Source organism: Cygnus olor, chromosome 4, assembly GCF_009769625.2.
Source record: "Cygnus olor isolate bCygOlo1 chromosome 4, bCygOlo1.pri.v2, whole genome shotgun sequence".
NCBI classification, from domain to species: domain Eukaryota; kingdom Metazoa; phylum Chordata; class Aves; order Anseriformes; family Anatidae; genus Cygnus; species Cygnus olor.
The window spans coordinates 143,576-166,176 of NC_049172.1; the positions used below are offsets into that span (position 1 = coordinate 143,576).

At 39.9% G+C, this 22,601-nt stretch overlaps 1 protein-coding gene across 13 annotated transcripts in view; it reads right to left on the bottom strand.

The window, feature by feature from the left end:
• WDFY3 (WD repeat and FYVE domain containing 3) overlaps positions 1 to 22,601 on the bottom strand; it is a 188,546-nt gene that overhangs the window by 97,246 nt on the left and 68,699 nt on the right. For all 13 annotated transcript variants that reach the window (XM_040555097.1, XM_040555092.1, XM_040555093.1 and 10 more), the window contains 5 exons: positions 17,510 to 17,633; positions 8,815 to 8,924; positions 7,606 to 7,767; positions 5,793 to 5,985; positions 2,883 to 3,069 (listed from right to left, as the gene is read on the bottom strand). In XM_040555097.1, coding sequence (XP_040411031.1) covers positions 2,883 to 3,069; positions 5,793 to 5,985; positions 7,606 to 7,767; positions 8,815 to 8,924; positions 17,510 to 17,633 — 776 coding nt within the window. The remainder of the gene's footprint in view (positions 1 to 2,882; positions 3,070 to 5,792; positions 5,986 to 7,605; positions 7,768 to 8,814; positions 8,925 to 17,509; positions 17,634 to 22,601) is intronic.

Consider the following 22,601-nt stretch of genomic DNA (forward strand, 5'->3'; position numbering starts at 1 on the left):
TGCTTTTAGTGCCCTGTACTGGCAGTACATGTTCTCCATTAACATTTCATACTATTAAGTCAGTCCTTAATAGGACTTAGCACTTATTTCCTGTAGACATTAACTTCATAAATCTTGCTGTTAACCCCAAAATCTGCTAAAAAGAAGCATAGATATTAAAAATTACCATTACATTCCTCTTACAAACATGAAGCTTATAGGAAAATACTTAGTCTGCCATTAAATAAATCTGCACTTAACCTCCTAAACTACATGTGCCACTTTCATAGTTCATATTTTGCGTTAACAAAGTGGTATCTGACTAGAAACATAAAGCCTAGAAGAGCACAACAAAATATCTTCTTCAGAAATACAGACCCTCCTCTCTGAATGCAACAGGATAGGAACTGTAACATCTGATCCTCGTCAGCATTCACTGCTAGCAATTCAGTCACAACAGACCCTAAAACAGGCTAGTAAAACAAACTATCCTTCTTTTCCTTGGCAGGCCAACACGTGCTCCACCCCAACCCAGAGAAACCCAGATTTTTCTCTTCCATCCACATCAACTGTTCACACGTCCCTGGGCCAGGGAGGGCAGCAAGCGGCAGCTGGGGCTAGTGACAGGAACATTGCAGGCTGTTCTCCACCAACACATCAGCCTGCACAGCACAGCTGGAAACCAACTGAACAGAACGCCCAATTTTATACAACTGCTTCCGAGCTGGAAATTCCCCCACAGTTAAAACACATCTAATTGCATACTAGTTCTTAGTCTCCACAGATCTCAGGAGATAGCCAGGGACCACAATCTCCTATTTGCTCACGCAATGCAAGATGTGTTTTTCTTCTTTGATCAATGACAGTGAGAGCCTTTCGAAGCAACTCATTCTGCATCCTGCACCTTCCCCACAGTGAGACGTATGGTTGAACCTTACAGAAGCACTTGGCTCATCTATTTCTATTCCATGAATCCTCTGTACACCCTGCACTTTCACATCACCAAGTTGAAAACATATGCTCTCTCATTTGTTCCTCACAGGTCTCCGGCAGATTCTTATTAAGTCACCATCTTCACAAGTTATTCTGTATTACCAGCTCCCAAGCCATTCTTCATTGTGGCTGGACTTCCAGCATCTTGGAAATGTACTGCATACCTGAAGAAGTCTCTGTCATTAGTTCTGAGCCACAACACAACCAGGGAGAACGCAGCACTATTGATGATCACTGAACAATGCCCAGGCTTCTCTGAGATTGCTTTTTTGAAACAAAACTATGGTGAATTTCATTTTCAAATCACAACTTAAAAAACAAGTGTTTTGAACCATCTTCCATCTCCTCTACAATACACAGATTGCTAACAAATACAACACGCATTGCTGTGCCTCGTTCACCTTCTTCCAAGTGTTCTTGTGAGGTTCTTAGCAATGAGCTCTCAAACAAGTGAGGATAAGGCATTTCTGTGCTTTAACCCTGTAATGATGTCAAATGACGAACCGACGTGCTGTGTGATTGTGCTCTCCTTTTTCAGAGACACACACCCCTACGCTTCTCATACCGCTGTCAGGGAATCCCCATTCTTTGGCTGAAAGGGTGAGCAAACTCACAAGAAAGTCTGCTTAAAACATGTGATGTATAGAGTATCACTGCTGTGCTTAGTGATTTCATTTTCAATGACAGCATGTTCCCCAAATTCTACCTAACCTCTTGCTGTCAGTTTCTGGAAGACAACCAAGTTTATGATATGTACTGATGTGTTCCAAGTATTATAATTCATACTCAAAATAATCATTTATACTAGAAGAAAAATAACATAGCATGTATTATAGCAATTTTGGCACAGAAGGTAAGTTATGAATCATTTTAACTGTTACTGAGAATTTCACATGCCATGTCTATGTCCGGTAACCATTAAAAAAAAAAACACAACAGAAACATAACATCTCAAAGAAGATTAAGTTCTAATATTTGGGTACCAAAAGCTAGCAACCTAGCATCCAAAATGAATGGCCAGAAAACCAGTTAGCAATGGGAGCTCATCTCAGTTATGGCTATTACAGCACTGCGTCTCATCATCTTTGACCCCAGTACATGATAAGGCGCACACTCATCTTTCATTTCAAAGCTGGTATCTGTGTCTTGCATTTGAAAAACACACATGCATATATCAACAGCAATGCATGCATCTTCAGAACTTCAGAAAAAAATCAGGACATATCTTAGATTTTGCACAAGTAATGCAGCAAACATACTAATTTTCTCACTGTGAAACAGTAAGTGACATGTTCTTCATGAAAAAAATAAAATCATGGGTTGTACTTCAACATTTACTTTTGGCAGGCATCACTATATTCTGTCATGTATTAGCAGGTTAGCAGTTCCTTTCATAAAAAAAATCAAATTAAAAAAATGCATATACACACTGATACCCTAGCAACGTGGGAGTTCTCTCCAGCACTCTGTGATGGACAAAATGGTCTCTTCTGCTTACATACAAAATGGTCTCTTCAACACCAAGTAGCATGGACAAACGACGTTTATGATTTTTCAGTACTTTCAATTTGTTTAAACAAAAAGGAAACAAAACCAAACCCATCAGCTGCAGTCAAAAAATATTTTTGTGAATTCTTAAAAAAAATAGTACCAGTTGTTTTAAACACCTGCTTTCCTACAACATACAAAAAGATTTAGTAATAAACCAGTACCAATGAATAAGAAGCTAAACAATGTAGTTTCACAACAGGAGGGAAGCACATCATTTTATGTTTTGGTCCTAATGTCTTCCTTGCATAGCAATCTATAATCATTTATTCAGTCAAATCTATTGACCCATTCTTTAATAGGAATTCTTTTCGGAAAAAGCTCAATCATCTGTCCACATCCCTTCAAGTACTTTTGCATACCTGAGGAGGAGATCACAGAGGAAGTTGTATCCTTGCCATATCCTAAAATCATCCAATAGCGTTTGCGACACATCACTGGAATCTTTGAGAAAACAGGAAAGCCCAGCAAACATCTCAACTATTTCAAGGGGAGAAAGGTCGTCAGACTGCTGCATATTCTGAACACACGTGGACAAACATTCTTTTTCTGAAAAGAAATGTGATTGAGGAATTTAGGATTTTACTGACATTAAATGATTCTTTTTCTCCATTAGATAATCTTTACCTCTGGAAAGAAGGAGACTGACGACAATTTTTTTTTTTTTTAATCTGTAAGGTTAAATCAGGAAAATCAGCAGAATAAAAAGACAAATATGAACTGCTAGAGTAACTCTAAAGCATCCTATTCCATACAGAAAAACAAAGTTATAGAAAGCACTGAATTTTACTATGGTACTGGTGTTAGGTAAAACTCGACACAGAAGACTTGACATGATGATTTCCTATTGCTGCTCTTGTTAGCGATTCCTTGGCTGGCGTACTTGCTTGCTGAGGAAAAGGAGACAGCTTGTCTCATTCTGCATCTCTCCCACGGTCCACTACTACATTCCAAAAAGCTTTCCCAAATCTAAACTCAGATTTCAGGATGCAACCCTGTTTCAAAGACACTCCCTTAAATGACCTCTTATAGATTTCCAACATTTGCCAGAGAAGTGCAAGTATCTCCAGTTAGGTCAATTACAAAAGGTCCCAGAAGATCAGGTCAAAACATGAGATAATGAAAGGATGTTCCTTTGAATGGGATAAAAAGCCTTAATTTTTTTCTTGAGTACGAAACAAACCTCCCTGCACATTACCATCTCTTAAGTCAGGTTCATTTTTATCAAGAAGTGAGGGGTCATGCTGAGTGGTTTTTAAGATTTTCACTTATTTAAATTATAAAGAATTTAGAGTATCTTTTGATATGCCACCCCATGTCTTTGTGGACCAAAGCAATAGGAAGCGACAACGGTAGCAGCTGCCATACATCAAATGACAGAGTCAGGATTGGGTTATTTTATTTATTGCACTTTATAACCTTCTCAAATATATATGTACACCTTCATTATAAAGTCATCAGAAGGCTGGTACAGACATATGTAAAATAACCATCACCCTTAAAATCCAATTTGAAAGTATTTAACTGATGCCTATTTTGTGCTTCTAAGAGATGCTGTACATTCACTTCTTTCTTACTGGAATTAGAAAGATGCTGCTAGGGCAAGAAAATCCACAGACTAAAATTTTCTGCCAAGTATGTGGAGGCAGGGTGCCATATTTCATGAAATGACAAAAAAGGTTTTGCGGAACTTTGTAAAAACTTGCTTTCCAGGGTGTGGGGAAATAGTGGTTTGGTTCCTTTTTTTTTTTTTTTTCTGTCACCAATAATGCTGTACCCCTAAAATTTGTAATACGGCTGTTAGCTCATTTAAATAATCATTCCATTTTAAAAAGGACTTTATGCATTTAGATGGTGCTACAATCTGAAAGCCCTAAATACATCAGAAATATATTATACCAAATTTCACAGGTCAAATTCTAAATGCCTAAACACACAGACAGCTTTAAATAGCTGCAACACCAGTATTTTCAATAACATTTCTTCACAAAGCTCTTTCCATGGATACTATCCTCTCTGACAACAGTTGTAATCTTGCTTTGTTTTCACAAATCCTTTAACCACTAACCCGCATGGCAGTAGCCCTTCCTATGCAAATGATGTATCCTATGCAAATCCTTGTAAAGATATATCTTAAGTAAAGCATTCCTTAAGTTATCTTCCAAAACCTCTCACCACCTTCAGTTTCCATGCCCCAAACAGGATACTATTTGTCTCAACAGTGAACCCAAATGAGTCTGGCTGCTTCAGTCCGTTGGTAGCTGCCGCACTGGTGGCACCAGTACTTAGAGACAGCCTCTCCTGGGCAAAGGACTGGGGCACTGCCGATACAAGGCAGAAGGCTATAGGGACAACAGCCTTGGGTTGGGAACCTTGCAGGGAAGCTGGGCTGGATCATGGGGCAGGGCACAGGCAGGCTGCTCCAATACTCCATCAGTAAGCACGTGGGGGCTCATGCTCGGGTGCTGCTGTGCCCACACACCAAGCTCCCTTGAGTATTTCCTACTACCTGCATTACCCAGGTTTTGCTCTTGTTGAATATGTTGACTGTGTATCGATCTGACCTGGTCTCTTCCTGGAGAAGCAAATGTCTGCGAGAAAGAACATTATCTCTGCAGTCTTCCAGATTAGCTCTCCCTGGTTAGCATAACACACCAGTATTTTCTACAGGGCTATTGCAGAAGCCTACTATGTGGGCTTCTGGATAGCTCAAAACGCACCAGAACAACACATGGAGCTGGTTCCTCTTCCCGTGGCTTCCTCATATGTCCCGACACTTGAATTGCCAGCCAGAGCGTTACCTAAACGAGCAGCCGTACACGAGGCACTGCTAGCTTACCTTGCCACTGCAAGGGACTGCTGCTGCTATTTCAAACAAGACAGGAAAAAACATCTTCCCCTTAAGGATTTACTGCTAGCAGCAAAAATGACAGACCTATCCATCTGCCCAATGACTGCTTTTCAATATAAGTATTTACTGAAGATGCCCAAACAATAGCAAGAATTAGAGAGAAAGCACATCCTTTTTGTCGTTGTAAGCTCTACAGCAAAACATTATGGGAAGCACTGTTGTTCAGTGTTAAATTGACATGTGGATGAAGCAGACTCAACTGCAAACACAAGTGCTCTGAAATCTTACATGCATGTAAACGCTTACATAGCCAAACAAAGAGCCTGTAAGTTTTCCTTGATCTGTTACTTTCATGCCTATTTCATAACTACAAGAATAATCAAAGTAAAAATAATAAATAATACTGGATAAAGAAACGTACCATGAATGTATTTCACTACATTGACACTAAGGCCATGACGCGATATGGTCATCAGTACTTCCCCTGCACTCTTCCTCCAAGGCAGATTATAGGGAGGGCACCATGAAGTTATTGCACTGAATAAAAGCTGCAGATCATCCTTTTGAGCCAGTTCTTCTGCGGGGGACACATAACTGCACAGTTTTACTAAGATCTGAAACAGAAAGTCATTAAACATCCAATATTAATATCCTGCTATTGGTATTGGTGTTTCTGACTAGACTTAGCAAAACCCAAAACTTCCTTCCATTTGGCATGGACATTAAGATCAGCAATGTATATTCCTCTGTATATTGTTTCTCAACTTTAAATTGCATACAAACTTATTCAACACATGGCTATTTCAGGTCTTGATTCAGTTAAAAATGACTAGAAAAGCATTAGCAGAAGAGTTCAAATAAATCTCTCAGGCTGACACGGCATGCTTGTTTGGGTACCAGGATATTCCTTTCTTCCAGAACCTTATTTTTCACTGATTCAGAGGTTTAAATCCTGCAGCAGGGCAATGGCTATGAGAAGAAAACTGTTATACTCCTTCCTCTTGCAGGTAAGCTAATCGATGAGTTATTGGCAGATAAACAGCCATACCTTCTTGGCCAAATAAAAACAGCCAAAAAAGCATAGCAGGAAATGCTACAGCAATGCTATAGCACTACCTGAATGTCTGTCACCTGAATTTGAACTGCCAAGTTACCTTGATTAGGAAAAAATGCAGTTACGCAGCCAAAGCTGCTACACTGTGCTCCCTTCTGTATGTGTCCTGAAGACACTTGATGTCATAGAATCATTAAGGTTGGAAGAGACCTTAAATATCACCTGGCCCAACCAGCACAAAAGTCCATTTTCTATCTCCTGCGGGAAGCTGAGGCTCCCTCCCAGAAAGCCGTAAGAATATTTTGTAAAGTTGCCTGCATCTAGAGGACATTTAGAAGTTAAATCAAAGTAAAAGCAGAGCCTGGGAGCTATGTGAAACCTCACCTGCTCCAGCTAACTCATTTGAGAGCACCTCCTGACGGCCCTCAATGAGGGACAAAAAAGAGCAGAGAAACAGCATATTGTGGGGAACTGTAACTGGTAACTTTCATCAGATGTCTGCTACACAGACACTTCCAGTTTGCACCTGGAAACTGGCAGCATGACTGTCGACCCCTTTCTAAAAGTAACTCTTGGCTCCTTCTAACAGTTTAGTCACAACAACATATGGAAATTCCTTCACAAGAACTCCATTGGAAGCTTCAGAAAGCAGGAGTCCTTGGTCTCCCTGGCGAATTGGAGGGAAAACATCTGGAAAAAAGTCTGAGGGATAACTCTAAGAGGAAATGCAAGCTAAGATGGTTCATTCCCATATTTAAATTACTCATTTCAAAATGTATGGTATATTCCATAATTAAAAGAAAATAATTACACATTACAATAACTCACAGATTATTAACAGCACTAATCATTTTTACTATGTCTATTTCTATCAATAATGGCCAAAGATACCAAACACCAACATCAGTTAGATTAAAGCAGAGTAATAGCCAATGTGTTGCTCATTTTAAGCAGCTGCACGGAAGAGTTCTATTTATTTTTGTGGAGGAGATTCTTGCTGAGGACAAAAAAAATCACAGGAGAAATGGGAATTCAACTTCAACTGTGCTTGTAAGAAAATCCATCTTACTCTAAGATAGCAGTTTGCGAAGAATCAAGGAAGAGCGATTTCTGGAGATTCCTCAACTTGAAGCACCTCCACTCTTTTTGCAAGTTCTATGTCCTATTTTACCTTGCTTACCTGTACAAAGACTTTCTGTAGTAGTGCTCGGCGCTCTGCAAGAGGTAGCTCATTCTGTGCTCCTCCAACTACCTCAGGCACATGTGGAAGGTCAAAAAAAAGATATAGACATTTAACGAGTGTGGAAGGCACAGACATTGTAGTCATGCAGTCCACAGTTTTCTGGGGAGAAAGAAAATAACACAGCAAAAAACACAGTTCAGCATATTACTATACTTAAAAAGTCACACTCCTGTAATCAAGTTGACTCAAATGCTGGCATTTTCTTTTAATATCTTTCCAAGCTGTCCACATGGCAATACAGATTCACCATCTATTTCTGAACGCCTACCTAAATAGTGATCTTAAAATAGCATCATCATTTATTTACATGACAATAGCATCTAGCAGCCACAGTTAGGAGCAGTCACTGCACATGACAAAAACAAAAACTGACAGTCCTTGTCAATACAAACTTACAAGTTAATTACAAAACCTTCAGCGAAGCCCTCATTAACCATCTATTCTTTGCAACAGTAGAAATGGGAGTGGGAGGACAGTCAGTCAATTCATGCACTCGCATAGCAAGAAGGTACAAGTAGGCATAAGGACCATAGCAGAAGAAAATATGAAAGCATCAGTGGGAAGAAAAGACAAATTGGAGTGGAGGCTGGTGACATACTAAATGCATATAAGATGACGTGCTGAATTATAATGGCAGATTAGAGCAGAAAGAATAAACCACACAGCTGTCCAGTACATCGCCACAGATCGGCTCTCCGATGCAGGCAGGGGGGAACCAAAAACAGAAGCAGTAAATGTTCATAATATCACCCACTTGTCACTGCCATTGTCTTCGTTTTCCAGCAATGCCTCCTACATAAATGGGGAGCCCAAGTATTGAAACTGAGTGATTTAGGAGCTGCATGTGACACATACCTCAGAGGCTAAGCAGCAGCATGCACGAGAAGCCTTTGGGGAACAGTAACAATTGCCTGTGTAATTCAAAAGAACATTCTAAATTCATGTTCCAAAAGAATGATTTTTAGGCAACTGAAACCACAAGGAGCTAAAGCATAAGTTCTGTGGCAGTGTAACAGAACAGGGCCTTAGCACAGAAAGCAGAAGGTAGTTAGAATATATTTTAGTGTGTGTTCTCAGAGTTCATGACTGTGGTTCTTCCATCTTCAACCCCAAAACTTTTTTTAAGCCATGATGTTTAAGACTAACCTGTCCTGATGAAGCTAATAAATTAATTGTGGTGAGCAGCATCCAACCTCTACTTGCTTCTTCACTTTGATTGACCTCCAGAAACTGGACAATGGCACGACTTGCAGCCTCTGTAGTGGGCAAAAAGAAATAGAAATGCAATTTTAATGTCTGCAGTATGCAAAACATCTTGTCAACAGTCCGTATACTAAACAAGAAATCAGCTCTGCAACACTGCTTGGAGAAGGGAAAAATAAACAAATAAAAAATAAAAGGACTGGGTTCAGGCCTATAGTCTCCTGACACACATTTCATTCTTCCACACGCACTTGGCTTTGACAGTTACAAGGCTGCAAAAAGTACATTTTTTGGTATCATCTTGTAAACCACTAGACAGGTTGTGCAACAGCATGCAGCAACTTTTCTTTAAGTGTTTTGGCTTTACCAACACAATGTACTCTATTCCAAGTGTCTTAAGTCAGCACCACTTTGGGGGTTTGGTGAGAAAATGTTATATTCAATTTCTGGAAAAAAAAACTGCACTGAAACAACAGTATGGAGGATAATAGGAAAGGACTGAAGGGAAGATGTAGAATAACAGAAGGAATAAAAACAGGAACAAAAACGAAAAATAAGACTAAGACCAACAATTACCACATCCCCATCTTACTTTTCTTTTTTTTTTTTTTTTTTTTTAATAAGATGAAAATGCTAAAAACTTATGGCTGATTCTTATGTGGATGGGACCACTTTCGGAATCAGCAACCTTTCCATATCAATGAAAGCCAAAAATAAGTATTCCGCCTATTAAACAAATTATCAACACCAATAAAAATGTACAAACTACAAACACGAATAAAAATGAAGAAAAAATGAAATCCTAACACACTGCTGTCTAAATACACGTTAAGGTATCTGTAATGCCCACCATAAGGACTGCCCATAATGCTTAAAGAAAATTTAAAATCATTTTTCATTAATAACTCCACACCAATCATCTTCAATGCTTTCTGTGTCAATCACAACAGAAAAAGAAGGCACATAATATTGCTTAAAAGAGCGATGACAATGGAATTACAAAAGAAGAAATAAATCTGCAATTGAAGAACCACCCATTTTTCATCTTGTTTTGTCTGCTTCGTCTGCCGTAGATTTCCCACAATAGACCTGTGCATGAGTTTCTCCTAACGTAAATACATTTTGTATGGCAAAATACTTATCAAACTTTGAACATGGACTACACTTCAGAGATCATTTTCTGAAGAATCACATTTGCAAGCTTATGAACTAGCTGGTCCTAAAAGGCTTCTACAATTGTTGTTACACAAAAGAGGCTAATACCCTTCAGGACCAAAGCCATCAGCCACTACATTCATCAGTGAATCGATGGAATGATAACCAATGCGTGAGGAAACACTTCTATTAACAGAAGCACTTGTATCAATCACCAGGACCCAACACGGGAAAGACAAGGACAAGCAGGAGCTTGCTCAGCAGAGGGCCACCAAGACGCGGAAACTGGAGCACAGGCCCTGTGAGGAGAGGCTGAGAAACTGGGGCTAGTTCAGCAGGAAAAGGGACAGCCCCAGCATCACCCAACAGGGAAGCTATGGAAAACCTGCAACTAGGCCCTTCACGGCAGGAGACACGTGGCTTCAGCCAAAATGGGAGAGGCTCAGGCTGCCCTACGGAGCCTCTTCCCTGCTGCATACAGCCTGGTACTGGGACAGGGCCCTGCAAGGCTGTGCTGTCTCTGCCCTTGGAGGTTTTCAAGGCCTGACCGGATGGAGGCCTGCACAGCCCAACCCCTTCTAACAGCTGGCCTGGCTGCGAGCAGCAGGGGGCCAGAGACCGCTGAGGTTCCTTCCAACCCTTAGTCCTCTGTGATTTCCTCTTTTACAGCAGAAAGTCTAATTGATGTCTCATTCGGAAGGATTTAACATCAACTGTACTGGCATCGGTTTCATTTCCTTTTGGTGCAAATAACATGTATTTTTCCCTAAACTCTTGAAAAAAAAAAAAAAACACTTCTATAATCATGTTCCTAGAAGGATACACAGTGAAAGAGTGATTGAAGGCAAAAATGAACACTTGTTTCATGTTTGTAATGGCTATTTTCCAAGTTTGTTTTGCAGCCTTACTGGCTTACTTTTTTTTTTTGTATAAACCACTGGGTTTTCTAAGTCTGGTATAAAGTAAGAGGAGGCACCTAGTAAATCCTCTGCATGGGACTGACCAAAATAAAACCAGCCTAGACTTGCTCCATCTTGCTATTTCAGCCTTCAGAACTGTATCGCAGAAATGCGGACGCACTAGCTGCCCAACGTGCCAACCTGCAGTACGGCCTGGGGAAGCGGTTTGTTTTCTAAAACAGTCAGTCCACAAAATTGGCTGGATAGTTCGGTACAAACAGACAAACTTAGAAAGCGCACTGGAGGTGCCACAGCTGTATTTCCCACATCTAAGGTTTACCTAAGATGCCAGAATTAATGACAAAAGCCACTTTCCAAAATTCTCAGGGTCAACCGTGCCCAAAGCACATGCTGCTTCTGCAATGGCAGTGCCCCACCAGATCTGACCAGGAACCATGTGAGAGACCCATTCCTTTTCTACCTGTTCTCTTTTGACCTGAATACAGATAGAGCTAGGCCACCAGTCTCTGCTTAGAGACTGATATAACACAAACAGGGTACAAACAGCCTCCTTAGGGCATGGTTTTCACAAACCACCATGGCTTGTGGGCTCTTTTGGTATCTTTTAAAGCAAGACTGAAAGGTTAAGTGCATGCTTCTGAAAGTGTTGTCATGCTGCTGGCATCCTCAGTGGCATAGCAGTCAAACACTATAAATAGGTGCTTCAAAACTGTCGGTCTTAATTAAGCACTACCTAAAACACAGATGGCATTTTGAGCGCAGGAAGGAATTCTCTTGTCATCTGCTCTGAGCAAATTTGATAGCACTACCATTCATTTTTGTTGTAAGCACTAGCCTTATTTAATTTTTTGGAATTTTTCCTTGTTTTCAAGTGCTCAAGAAATCCTTTCGATATAACATCCTCTGTGACTGGCCCAGATGTCCTTAGTCCTTCACCTTCTGCAGAAGCAACGATGAAATCCAGCATCTGGATGAGATAACTATTAAAAACAGCAAAGGAGCAAAGAGACAAAGAACTATAAGGTAATATCTGTATACATCTATCTTAACAAGTCTGCAAGCGTGCACGTGTAACATGGCTAGTGCAGTACTAAGATTTTTCAACACTGACTCTGTAAATAAGGAAGAGAGGCTTTGTACAACACAACAGCAAAAGAAACTTCATACAGAAGTTTGTGTCCTGGACTTCAGAAAAACAGCAAACGGAAAGCTACAGGATATAACAGATATATTCAGATCATTAGCATAAAGCAGCACTGCATTACAGGCAACGTTACTGCCTATAAAAATAGCAGTAAGGACTAATTCAGCATTTAGTTAGATATTCTACTACAGTAGACAGAATCGTGTCATTGTACTTCTATGCAGCCTATTGTTACCTTAAGTAGGATATTATGGGCAAAAGCCCAGGTAAGACTGCTGGGAAAGACATTCATGTATATACCAAAAAACATGTGTGCATGTGGGCAGGGGACATTTTGTGGACCCCTTCTCTACACAAGCCTCCAAGAAGTCTCAGCTACCATGCATGGAGAACATCTGGAAACACAGACAGATACCTGGAGTTAGAGGAAATTAATAGTTTCAATTGCCATGCTAGTAAAAGAAATACCTACCAAAACCAAACTGGAAAGATGCCTTTGTTCGATCAGGAGCAGTGCTGTCATCACAAACAGCAGATATGAAGGGACTGATGCCTTTGCCATGTTACAGAACAGGAGGACTGCTGAGCAAAAGATAAACAACTCAACTGTGCCAGCATTTAGTCTCACTAAACCAGCTGATAAAAGAACAAGCTTTCTAGGATGTCTTGGAAAGGCACTGTATGGCACTACATTTGCCTCACATAAGATCTGATAAATAGCATCTAAGATTAATTCCAGGTTAATAGAAAGTAACAAGATTCAGCAGCCATTGGTCAAGAATCACTCCTCAACGCTAACTGATCAGACTCTGCTTCCCCTTTGGAGCCACTTCACTAAATTCAAAATAGAATAGCTGTGTGAAGATAAGTCTCCTACAGGGCAAGGGAAAAGAAATTACAGCGAAGAAAATATACGTGGCCACAACAGGCTAGATCACTTCTAACCTCCTTTCCTCTCTATACACAATTACCTAACATATCACAAAGTCAGAAAGCAGCCCCCAGCTCCAGTGTTCTTCAGTGATAAACATCCCCAACTCTTCAAAGAGGCAGACACTACAAATAATGCTATCAGGAAAATTTCAGACTCCCATGTAGGAGGAGCATGAAAGGCCACTTGTACAAGATGAGCTTTCTTAAACTACCGTGTTTATCTTCTACCAAATGCAAGATGCACTCGAACGACACAACACACAAAGAAATAAATCTTCTAACATTTGCCAAATTAAAATAAATGTGAAAATAGCTCTGCTAATAGGGATAGAGGTTAACTGCAATAAAAATACAAAATAAAAGCATAGTTTATAAATTAATGGAATTTAAAAGTGAAAAATAAAGGCAGACATCGTCAGAGGCTGAATATAAACCTCTGACGTGTTTTTCTGCAATGGTTAAACGTTATGATGATGAATGTTATCAGATTGGACTCCCAATGTGTTTTTTTTAACTGAGATAATGGTAGCCTTTAAGCACATTTGTTAGAGAAATGGCTAAAGAGGTTAAAATATTTTTCACTGGCTAAGCAGTATAATTAAAATAGAGGGGGGAAAAAGAATAACAATCACACAGTATAAATAATACATGAAAAAGTTACTTCTGAAGGGAAGGAGGATTATTTGAACAGTCTAGAGGCATGGTGAAATAAGCAAATTTAGCATGACATAGTAAATATTATGACAGATTCACATAGAGCGTTCCAAATATGGAATGAAACTTTGACTAATACGAAGAAAGTAAGACAAAACAAAATTGAATTTAAAAGCTGCCTAAACCAGTGTTGTACACAGAGCAGTATGTGCATACTGAATCATTAAAAAAAACAAAAACTTTTGAAATTGTCCTTAATAGAGGGTTGAAGTGTTCCAGCCCTACGATGAACCCTTTTCTTTTCTCATTCTTCTATTTTACACCCTTCTGCACACGTTTCACAGGTTTTCCCCACAACCACTTACATTCTGACAGGGGAAGCACTTCTCAGACTCCAGGATTTCTCTTCAGTCCAGGAATCATCCTGTGACAACCAAACGTTTATATTCCCTGGACACATTAAATAACAGGAGTTCTCAGTATGTATTTTGGTATATTTCAGATGCAGACAATATAGGACTGACTCAGAAACCAGTTTTAGGAAACATGCAACAACCATTCCAAGGTATCAAATCCCGTGTCTGCACACCTTCCTGTGCTGAAACATGAGCAGCTGTTATGAGTCGAAGAGTATGGTGCACTCTTATACTCGCCCCGTTTCCTGCTGTGTGTCTGAGCATCCACAACTGATGGCAGTCAGGAACATTGCACCATGTTTCCCAGATTCACGATTTGAGCTGGGGATTACAGCTCTATGCCATGATAAACACGTCAGTATCTAGAATCTCTCGGGTAGCAGGTTCAGGCACCCACTGAGACGAGAACCCGAGAAGTGCCGGGCCACTCAGCCCATGCCGCAGGGAGCAGCTCTGCCCAGCCCATGCACAGCCACCTCCACGCAGGGGATGGAGGGGACCCAGCACCAACCCCGCTGTACACCTCCAGCTCGCACCAAGTCCTGACATCTCTAACAGAGAGATGGCCCCAGCCGATTTGCGCTGCCATGTGCTCATTTTTGCCCTGGTCATAAACTACGATGGGCCAAATACACTAGAGCACGCAGCTGAAATATATGCAATACACAAGTTCTGTACTTATTTTAACTTGCAGCAGGGGCGAAGAGGAACCACTTCCATCCAAGGTATGTGTTTTGTAAAATGTAAAAAGAAAAATAAAGTGTTGCTTCCTTGCCAGCATCAGTAGCCGAAGTAGCCATTAGCAGACACATTTATTCTACCAAGATTGCAACAGTCTCTGCACCTTGTTTAAGCAGTCTGTCTTTTTCAGCTGAGAGCCAGATGTACTCGATCCCAAAACTACGGCTTATTGCAGAAGAGACTAAGTTAGAAACAGCTGAGTTTGACTATCCATTCTAGCACAGCACCATCATGATCTTTTGATTAATTCAAACATGAAATAGCATGTACTTGTTGAAAATCTGGCAGTTAAAACCCTCAACAAAACAGAGACAACTATCTCAATTGTAATCTCACCATCTTACAAAACAGGCTCGGTATGACAAGGCAAAGGAAACCATTCCTGTATCCTCACAGGGACACTACTCAAGTCACCTGCAAGCCATCACTGTTGTACAGCAAACACCTCGATGTGGAAGATAATCTATCAATTTTAATTTCTTCATTTTTCTTACTGCAAGGTTACATTTGCACTAGAGAAACAGTACAGTTGAAACTGTAGTTGAACATTACAATGGCAATATTAAGAGACTCTTTAAGATAGGGTGCTGGCACAGTTTCTACTAGATCATCTAATGCTGTTCTAAGAAAACCACTACAGTTTGTCAGGAACAATTAAGACGTGTCCACGATGGCAGGCGTTCACATAGCTGCTAGCATAAATATTAAAAGGCCCGATAAAAAAATTGTGCTGTGCTCCATTATCAAACAGTCAGAAAAAAACAGGTAACATATAATATCACATTCCCCTCTGTAAAGTGCTGCCAATGGCATTTACCTCTTCAGAGATAAAAAGCAAACTGGTTTAAATTTCTTGTCTTTTGTTAACTAAAAGGGAAGGTCGCTTTTAATAATGATTGTAGGGAAATCTTGTCTCTCAAAAACAGGTTTGGTAATTTCATTTACTTAAACAGGGCACTTGACACCATCAGGAATTCGCACTTGGCTACCAACAGAGACATTTCCTGCATAGAGCTGCTAGTGAGTTTTTTCACTTATGAAAACTTTCTAGGAGATGTAATTACCTACCCTAGCTATTGAGATACCTATTGAGAATGCCCTTTTCCTACCAAACAAAATGATAGTGTAAGCACAATTATTTCATCTCTAACATAAAAAGTACTCTAAACCCCCTAGGTTTTCTGCTTTTGAATACTGTAGGGAACATTTGTCTAGCTCTGGACAGTTTATCACGGAAGTGCACCAACAATGAATGTTAACAGCCTGTTAACTCGATGTTTACAGAGAGCAAAATGCAACTCCCTGGTCTGGCTAAGAATCACAACACAACCTCAGTACATGGAGCAACACTAAAACTAAAATAGTTTTATTGATTGAAGTAATAGCAATCCTGACAACCTCAGAAAAATTACTGCTTTCCTTCTAATAAAGCCATTGGTACTCATTGTATAAAATCTTATAGAAGTATCAAACTATCTTTTTAAGTCACTGTGGTTAAGCTTCCTTGTGGGGGAAGTAAAACAACAAAAATAAAAAAAGGAAAAAATCCCCAAACCCAACAACAAGAAAATTTACCTCGAACATCTGAGACTGGAAGGATTAAAATTGGGCTGCCTTGGAGAAACTAGGTAGAGATATGATTTAAGTACTAACTATCCCAAAATGGCCATTCTTAGCAGAATGCAACTGGCAGGCACAACAGATGTTCCCCAGGAAAAACAAGTTCAAACCAACACCACCATTTTGCCTGCTGGACATTCATTTCCCCTAAATACCCCAAGACTGTGTGCTCTTGTTCCCCCATAAAGCACAGGTTTCGTCTACTTTAATCTATTAGCCATCTGGAATGTTTCCCTGTTAGTCTCTCCACTTAAAATGGAAAAAAAAATAATTAAAACAATTTGTGACTCTTGACTTCAAGCATAATAGTTAGCACAACCTTTTCTAGCTCACTATTTCCTTATCTAAATCCACACTGAGAAGCCAGTAGAGAATTTAAAATCATCTAGCAGGCAAAAACTTTATACTGCTCCAAAGACCTCTCCTCTTTCCACGTAATAATGCTCAAAAAAGAGAGACAAAGAGGAAAGCCTATGGCAACATGCCTCCTCACCTCATTGCCCTCTGTCACACAGCTCCCAGCAAGTGGTCAGGGTTCAACACAGAACCAAATCTACCCCTGCCATTTAATAAACGGGTGAAAGAGGGGCTTAGAAACATTTTCCTAGCACTGGGGGTGCTGGTGCTCATGTGTGGCTCACTGTACTTCCACATTTTCTTATTCTCTTCTAGGCCTACAGCTTATGTTAAGGTTCCAAAACTGCACATTTAAATATCTGAGGGATGAAACAGCACCAGGAGGCACCTCATGCAAGCTACAGCAGCTGTCCACATGCTCTTCTGTTTCCTACTAGTACGGGATTCAAGTTTGCTCACTCCTCTCGGTCTTTGGCGTGTTGTCCTATTGTGGAACTTAACATTCCAAACTCCGGGCAGGAAAACTCTAGCTGCCTACTTCTCTCTCTCAGACCAAAGCAAAAGAATGCATGGTCAATGTGAAGAGCTCAATTTGAGTGTATGCACAGTTTTTGTGGATAGCAGCACATCATATTCTGACCAATGTGCAATTCACAATGGACATTACACAAACCTCAAACTTGTGCCCCATGCAATACCTGTGGATTTATTTGATGCTCTCCGTCGAATCTCAGTCACCATCAGTCGTGACACTTGAGTAGTAAACTGCAGGAGATCAGAAAATTTTTCTGTCATTGTACTTGGAGGAGCATTTCCAAACACCTAAAACAAGAGGAAAACAGATCAATTAAAAAAAATTGTCCCAATTAAGTGGTTCACTATAAGCTACCACCAGCACCTTGTTCCCCTGCAGACAAGCAGTATCACTACTGAGATCACATTTTTGTTTTCCTGATGCATTATTCATCCATGTACCGTTTCCCACAGTGCACGTTGTAAAAATATATTTATAATGGAAATTATGTCAACTTACAGGGATGAAAGATCTGATGAGTAAAGGAGGAAAAGAGAGCTGTGAATTTTCTTGCATGACAAAAAACCCCAAGAGTTGAAAAGACTGAGATTGCATGTAATGGACTAAGGACTAGATTGCACAGTAAATGCTCCCACATGACTTTTGTTTTTTAAAAGCAAATGTTTTACTATTTGCTGGACCAAAACATCCTATGGGGTGAACTGCAAGTACAGAGCATGAAACATTCCAAAAGGAACTAGGCAGCAGAACTTCTCTGTTAAGTTTTCCTTGATAAATGGACTATACCAGGAAGCCTCACAGGTCAGAGCCTTCACATGACCCTATTCTCCTTTCTTAAGATTCTCCTTTAACATAACAGCAGAAGTTAACTTTTTTTTTTTGATTGTCACTCCATTCTACTAACTTACTCTTCATCATTAAGTATTGATTTGATGACTAAATCATTTACTGAATCACATTTAACAGAGAGAAATTAGTTACCTCTACGGTATTGCGCTAAGTTATAGAATGTGATGTGATCTTGAAAAGAATTGGATAGTTGTCGAGGTAATTCACTTCTCATGCAAGACAGCATGCAAAAAGGAGTCTCTGCTCACCTGAGGTAGTCCTCTCACTAAAATGGTCTCGGTAAATGATGTTAGACATTATCATGATGTTAGATATTAATTATTGAAAGAAACATGCAATCCAAATTCAGTTATCAACACTTGTATCATTGCTGAAAAAGAATAGCCTCCTGAGCACCTGAATAACCTCAACACTTCTGTCTGCTAACTTTTTTTCCCCTTTGTGGCTAATTGCATATCCTGCAGGAGCATCACTGATAAGCCAGGATGTGTACTGGATAACAATTTTTTTAAAATAAACTTTTTTTTATTAATACGTTATTCATACCTCTCAGGAAAGGAATGCAATCTACAACAGTAGATTAGGACTCATAAACTGCTTCACCCTGTCCTCCTCTTTCTCTGCACCATCCAGTGCTACTGTTGCAGCTGTGCTGCTGACACACTTGATAGAGGTCACTTAGTCTAAAGACCTCCAGGAACATACACAACATTAGAGCCAGCAGGGAAGCAAGGTAACTGCATCACTGAATTACTTTGGAACCACCAAATTACTGAAACAAAATTGTAAGAAGCCAGAAGATAGAATGACCTTTGTCTAAGTTTTACTTCTTACTCTCTTCTTTAGTGTCAGTTGCTCTGGCACATTATTGAGCAGACAAAAAATATTTTTCCTGCCTACTTGCATTTCAAAGCCACGTTGAAACAGAGCCAGAAACATAAAAATAAACAGTCGCTTTCCTCACTGTAAAAATAGTTTTCACCAGAAACCAAAGTGTTTCTCACTCAGGAAAATTCAATTGGCATTATCAATGAAAAAGGCCAATGGGAGCCCAGAGGCTAGAGGTAGATGGCTGTTTCAGGCCAAGAAACCTACTGCTCACTGCAATTACAGAGGAAGCAACATTCCCCATGGAGGCAATCCACAGAGTTCCTGTACCTTTCACAAGACTTGCTTGTATAGGCTATGAGAAGTGCAGAGACCCCAAGGCATGCATGTTCACTGCTATAACCTAGCCAAGACTAGCCAGACTGGAGCACGCGTCGGCTGCTATCAGTTTCTCTTCCAAGCTCTCATACTCAGACCACAGAAACAGGCGCTTATAGGCCCATGACCTACCCTAAGCTTCACTAGGTAGTCAGCAGATCACAGGAAAAGCACAGAGCTCACAGTTGCACTGAAGCATCTGCACTGTATATTGGTATAGTCTTTGATTAAAGGCAGTAAAAACACAGAATAGGATATGAAGCATTTTACCAGAGAGTCATCTTTTTAACCACCAAAAGCATGGTTCTTCGAAGAAAAACTAAACTGTTTACCTTATTCAGAGGCCACTTATTCTACATTAGAATACATAGCCTCTCCATTCTTCTGTCCATTTTTTTCATGTACTGCAAAAGCTTTAGTACAACACTGGTACCGCAATGCATGACACTGCCAAGCTGCTTCTGAGAACATTGTTCACATGCATGCAGAACTCCAAAAGGAGTCTTCTGAATACTCAAATAGAGAACAACAGAAGACAAGTATTTTCTGAATTATGTACTCATTTAGTTTTTCATTGTTTGGTGATTTGACATCTCACAAGCCTTCCTGAAGAATGAGAAATCGAACTATGTACCCATTCATAAACAGAACTAGCAAGCATGTTTGAGACATACTGTATCTATAAACAGAAGAGTGATCTAGCTCCTCTGGATTTACTGATTAATAATCCTCAAAATAATCAGATAGAACTGTATTCCACACAAACCTTCAACCTTCTCTGCCAAATAAATAAGTAGATAGATACACAGACAGATAAAGCAAGCTTAGATGGTAAGGAAGAAAAAGCATCGAAAACTCCAGGACAATATGGATATTTAATTAGCTGCCTGCTGCTGGCCATTTGGATGCCTATAGGAAGCACATGAACTTTGGTCACCCTGACACTCTACTACATTCAGTAAAAATCAGCATCATAGACTCAGCTTAAGGTAGTAACACAAGAAGTACTCCATCTCACTTAAACCTATTAGAAGAAAATGGATCACTACTAAGCAAAGTAACTGAGGGATTCAGGCTCTGAATTCAAATCAACTTATTAACTGTTAACTTTAAATGTTTGCAGCTAATATCTTTGAGAAACAAGAATGTTTTAAGAAAGCAATGTCTGGCAATGTTTTACTGTTTCCTTTCAACACAAGTGGGTCTCACAGGAAAGCCATCTCAGAATTTAGTGTGAATCAATGCTTACCAGCTCTTCCACTAAACATGTTATCATCTAAGACTTGTGAGAGAAAGAAATATTTCTCCCCTTCTGCTGCTTTTTCCCGATCAACTTCAGAGCTTGCCTTAATGTGTCTTGTGAGTAGCTAGGCTAGCAGGATCATTCCAACACAATTCATACCACAGACAGCTGACACTCCACAAAACACGAGGCTATATAAGCCAAGAAAGCCACCACAGATCTGATGTGTAAGTCTCAAAAGAAGAGGGTAGCATTAACTAGGAACCTAAAACAGGAAACCTGGAAACTGGAAGTCAAAATACACAATGACATTGCAATTCCTCAACCTCTCGAACACAAGAAGACAACTAAGCATTTGTACGAAAGGCAAGGAAAAAACACCCAAGTAATAGGGACAGATGAAATTTGACTGACCAAGAGAAATCATTTTTGTTTGTGCTACACTAACTGTTCACAACTGATAATGGTTATCAGTGAATGTAGAGTAAGGGAGTGATTGAGCACAAATATATGAGCTTCCACCATCACGCCAAACTAAGATTCAGAATTTACGTTAGTTGGAAAATGAAGTGACAATGTCTGATGAGCTTATATTTGTGCCAAGAAGGACAGCTCCTAGAAGGTCAGAGATTAAAACCAGTGAGAGTTTGAGGATGGTGTTTAAGTTAAAGCTAGGATCCAAAAGCAACATATTCCTACAGAGGAACACACATCTTCAGCATGAAGTTCACCTGAGGCAAGAAGGGAACAACAGGCTGTCTAGGATTTAGAGAACTAAGAGCCCATCAACAAAATTTGGTGATGTAAACAGTGGAGGACAGGCACAGGTAATTTGGGGAAGGAAAAACTATGAAAAAACAGGGGTAAAATGGGACCTGGGGGAAAAGATTAACCAGAATGTCCTCCTACAGATCAGAACAGCAGAAGCCATCAAAGAAATCTAAATGGTATCTGAGACTAGTTAGGCAAGAGCTGATTTTGAGTAGAAATAAGACTTGCAGGTAATGATTTCTTTTTTATCCAGAATGCTTGATAACAAAGCTGAATGACCAACAGTGAGCAAGAACAAACAGTACAAAGACATAAGACAACTATAATTAAGATTCAACAGGGTCAAGAAGAGGGACAAAGAATTTCAACAAACCCAGAAACTGGTATTAAGGGTAGAAAAAAAGTGTAGTAATACAGAACAAATTAAAAACTTAACTTGTTTTCATCTCAAGTCCAATCAACGTCTAAGGAAAGATTGCTCTGCACTATTTGTGCTGGCTTGCTGCACTAGTTTCCCACAAACCCAGCTCTATCACCCATTGTGATTTCTACAACTAAAGCACTACAGAAACTTCAACTAATTGCTACCGGGGCAAGGAAAGAACACCACCTGCACCCGAAGATTACCACAGAGCACTGCAGCGCGTACAGCGGGTATGCTCCTTTTCAGAATTATCAGCCACCTGTAACCACCAGATGGAGAATTCCCAGTATAACAGCGTCCAAGTAGCATTCATGTTCTCAAGCCAAGAGCCTTAACTCCACCGTGATAATTTGTAAAGCAAAACAAAAAAAAACACCACACACACAAAGTAAAAAAAGTCCATGACTAAAGGGCATATAAGCCAAGCAGATAAATTAAGGAGAAAGCAGGCAAATCGAGCTTACTTCTTTCTCCCTGACAAGCACAACAGGTTACCAGCAGAACCAGGAATAAGACCTTAGGGCAACAGAATGACATTTAGGGGATTTATTCACTGTATCATGCTGTCTAGTAGTCTGAAAATCCTATTAGTACTATGCCTTAACTAGAATTGCTTTTTCTACACAACTTGTAAACGGTTCAATGTGCTACACCACCAAAAGCCATACGTTCAACAGAACATAAACCTTGGAAAAGAAAGCTGAATTGGTTTCCCAGGCAAGTTTTTGCCTTTATCCATGATCCCAGTTCTCCACAGTAGCA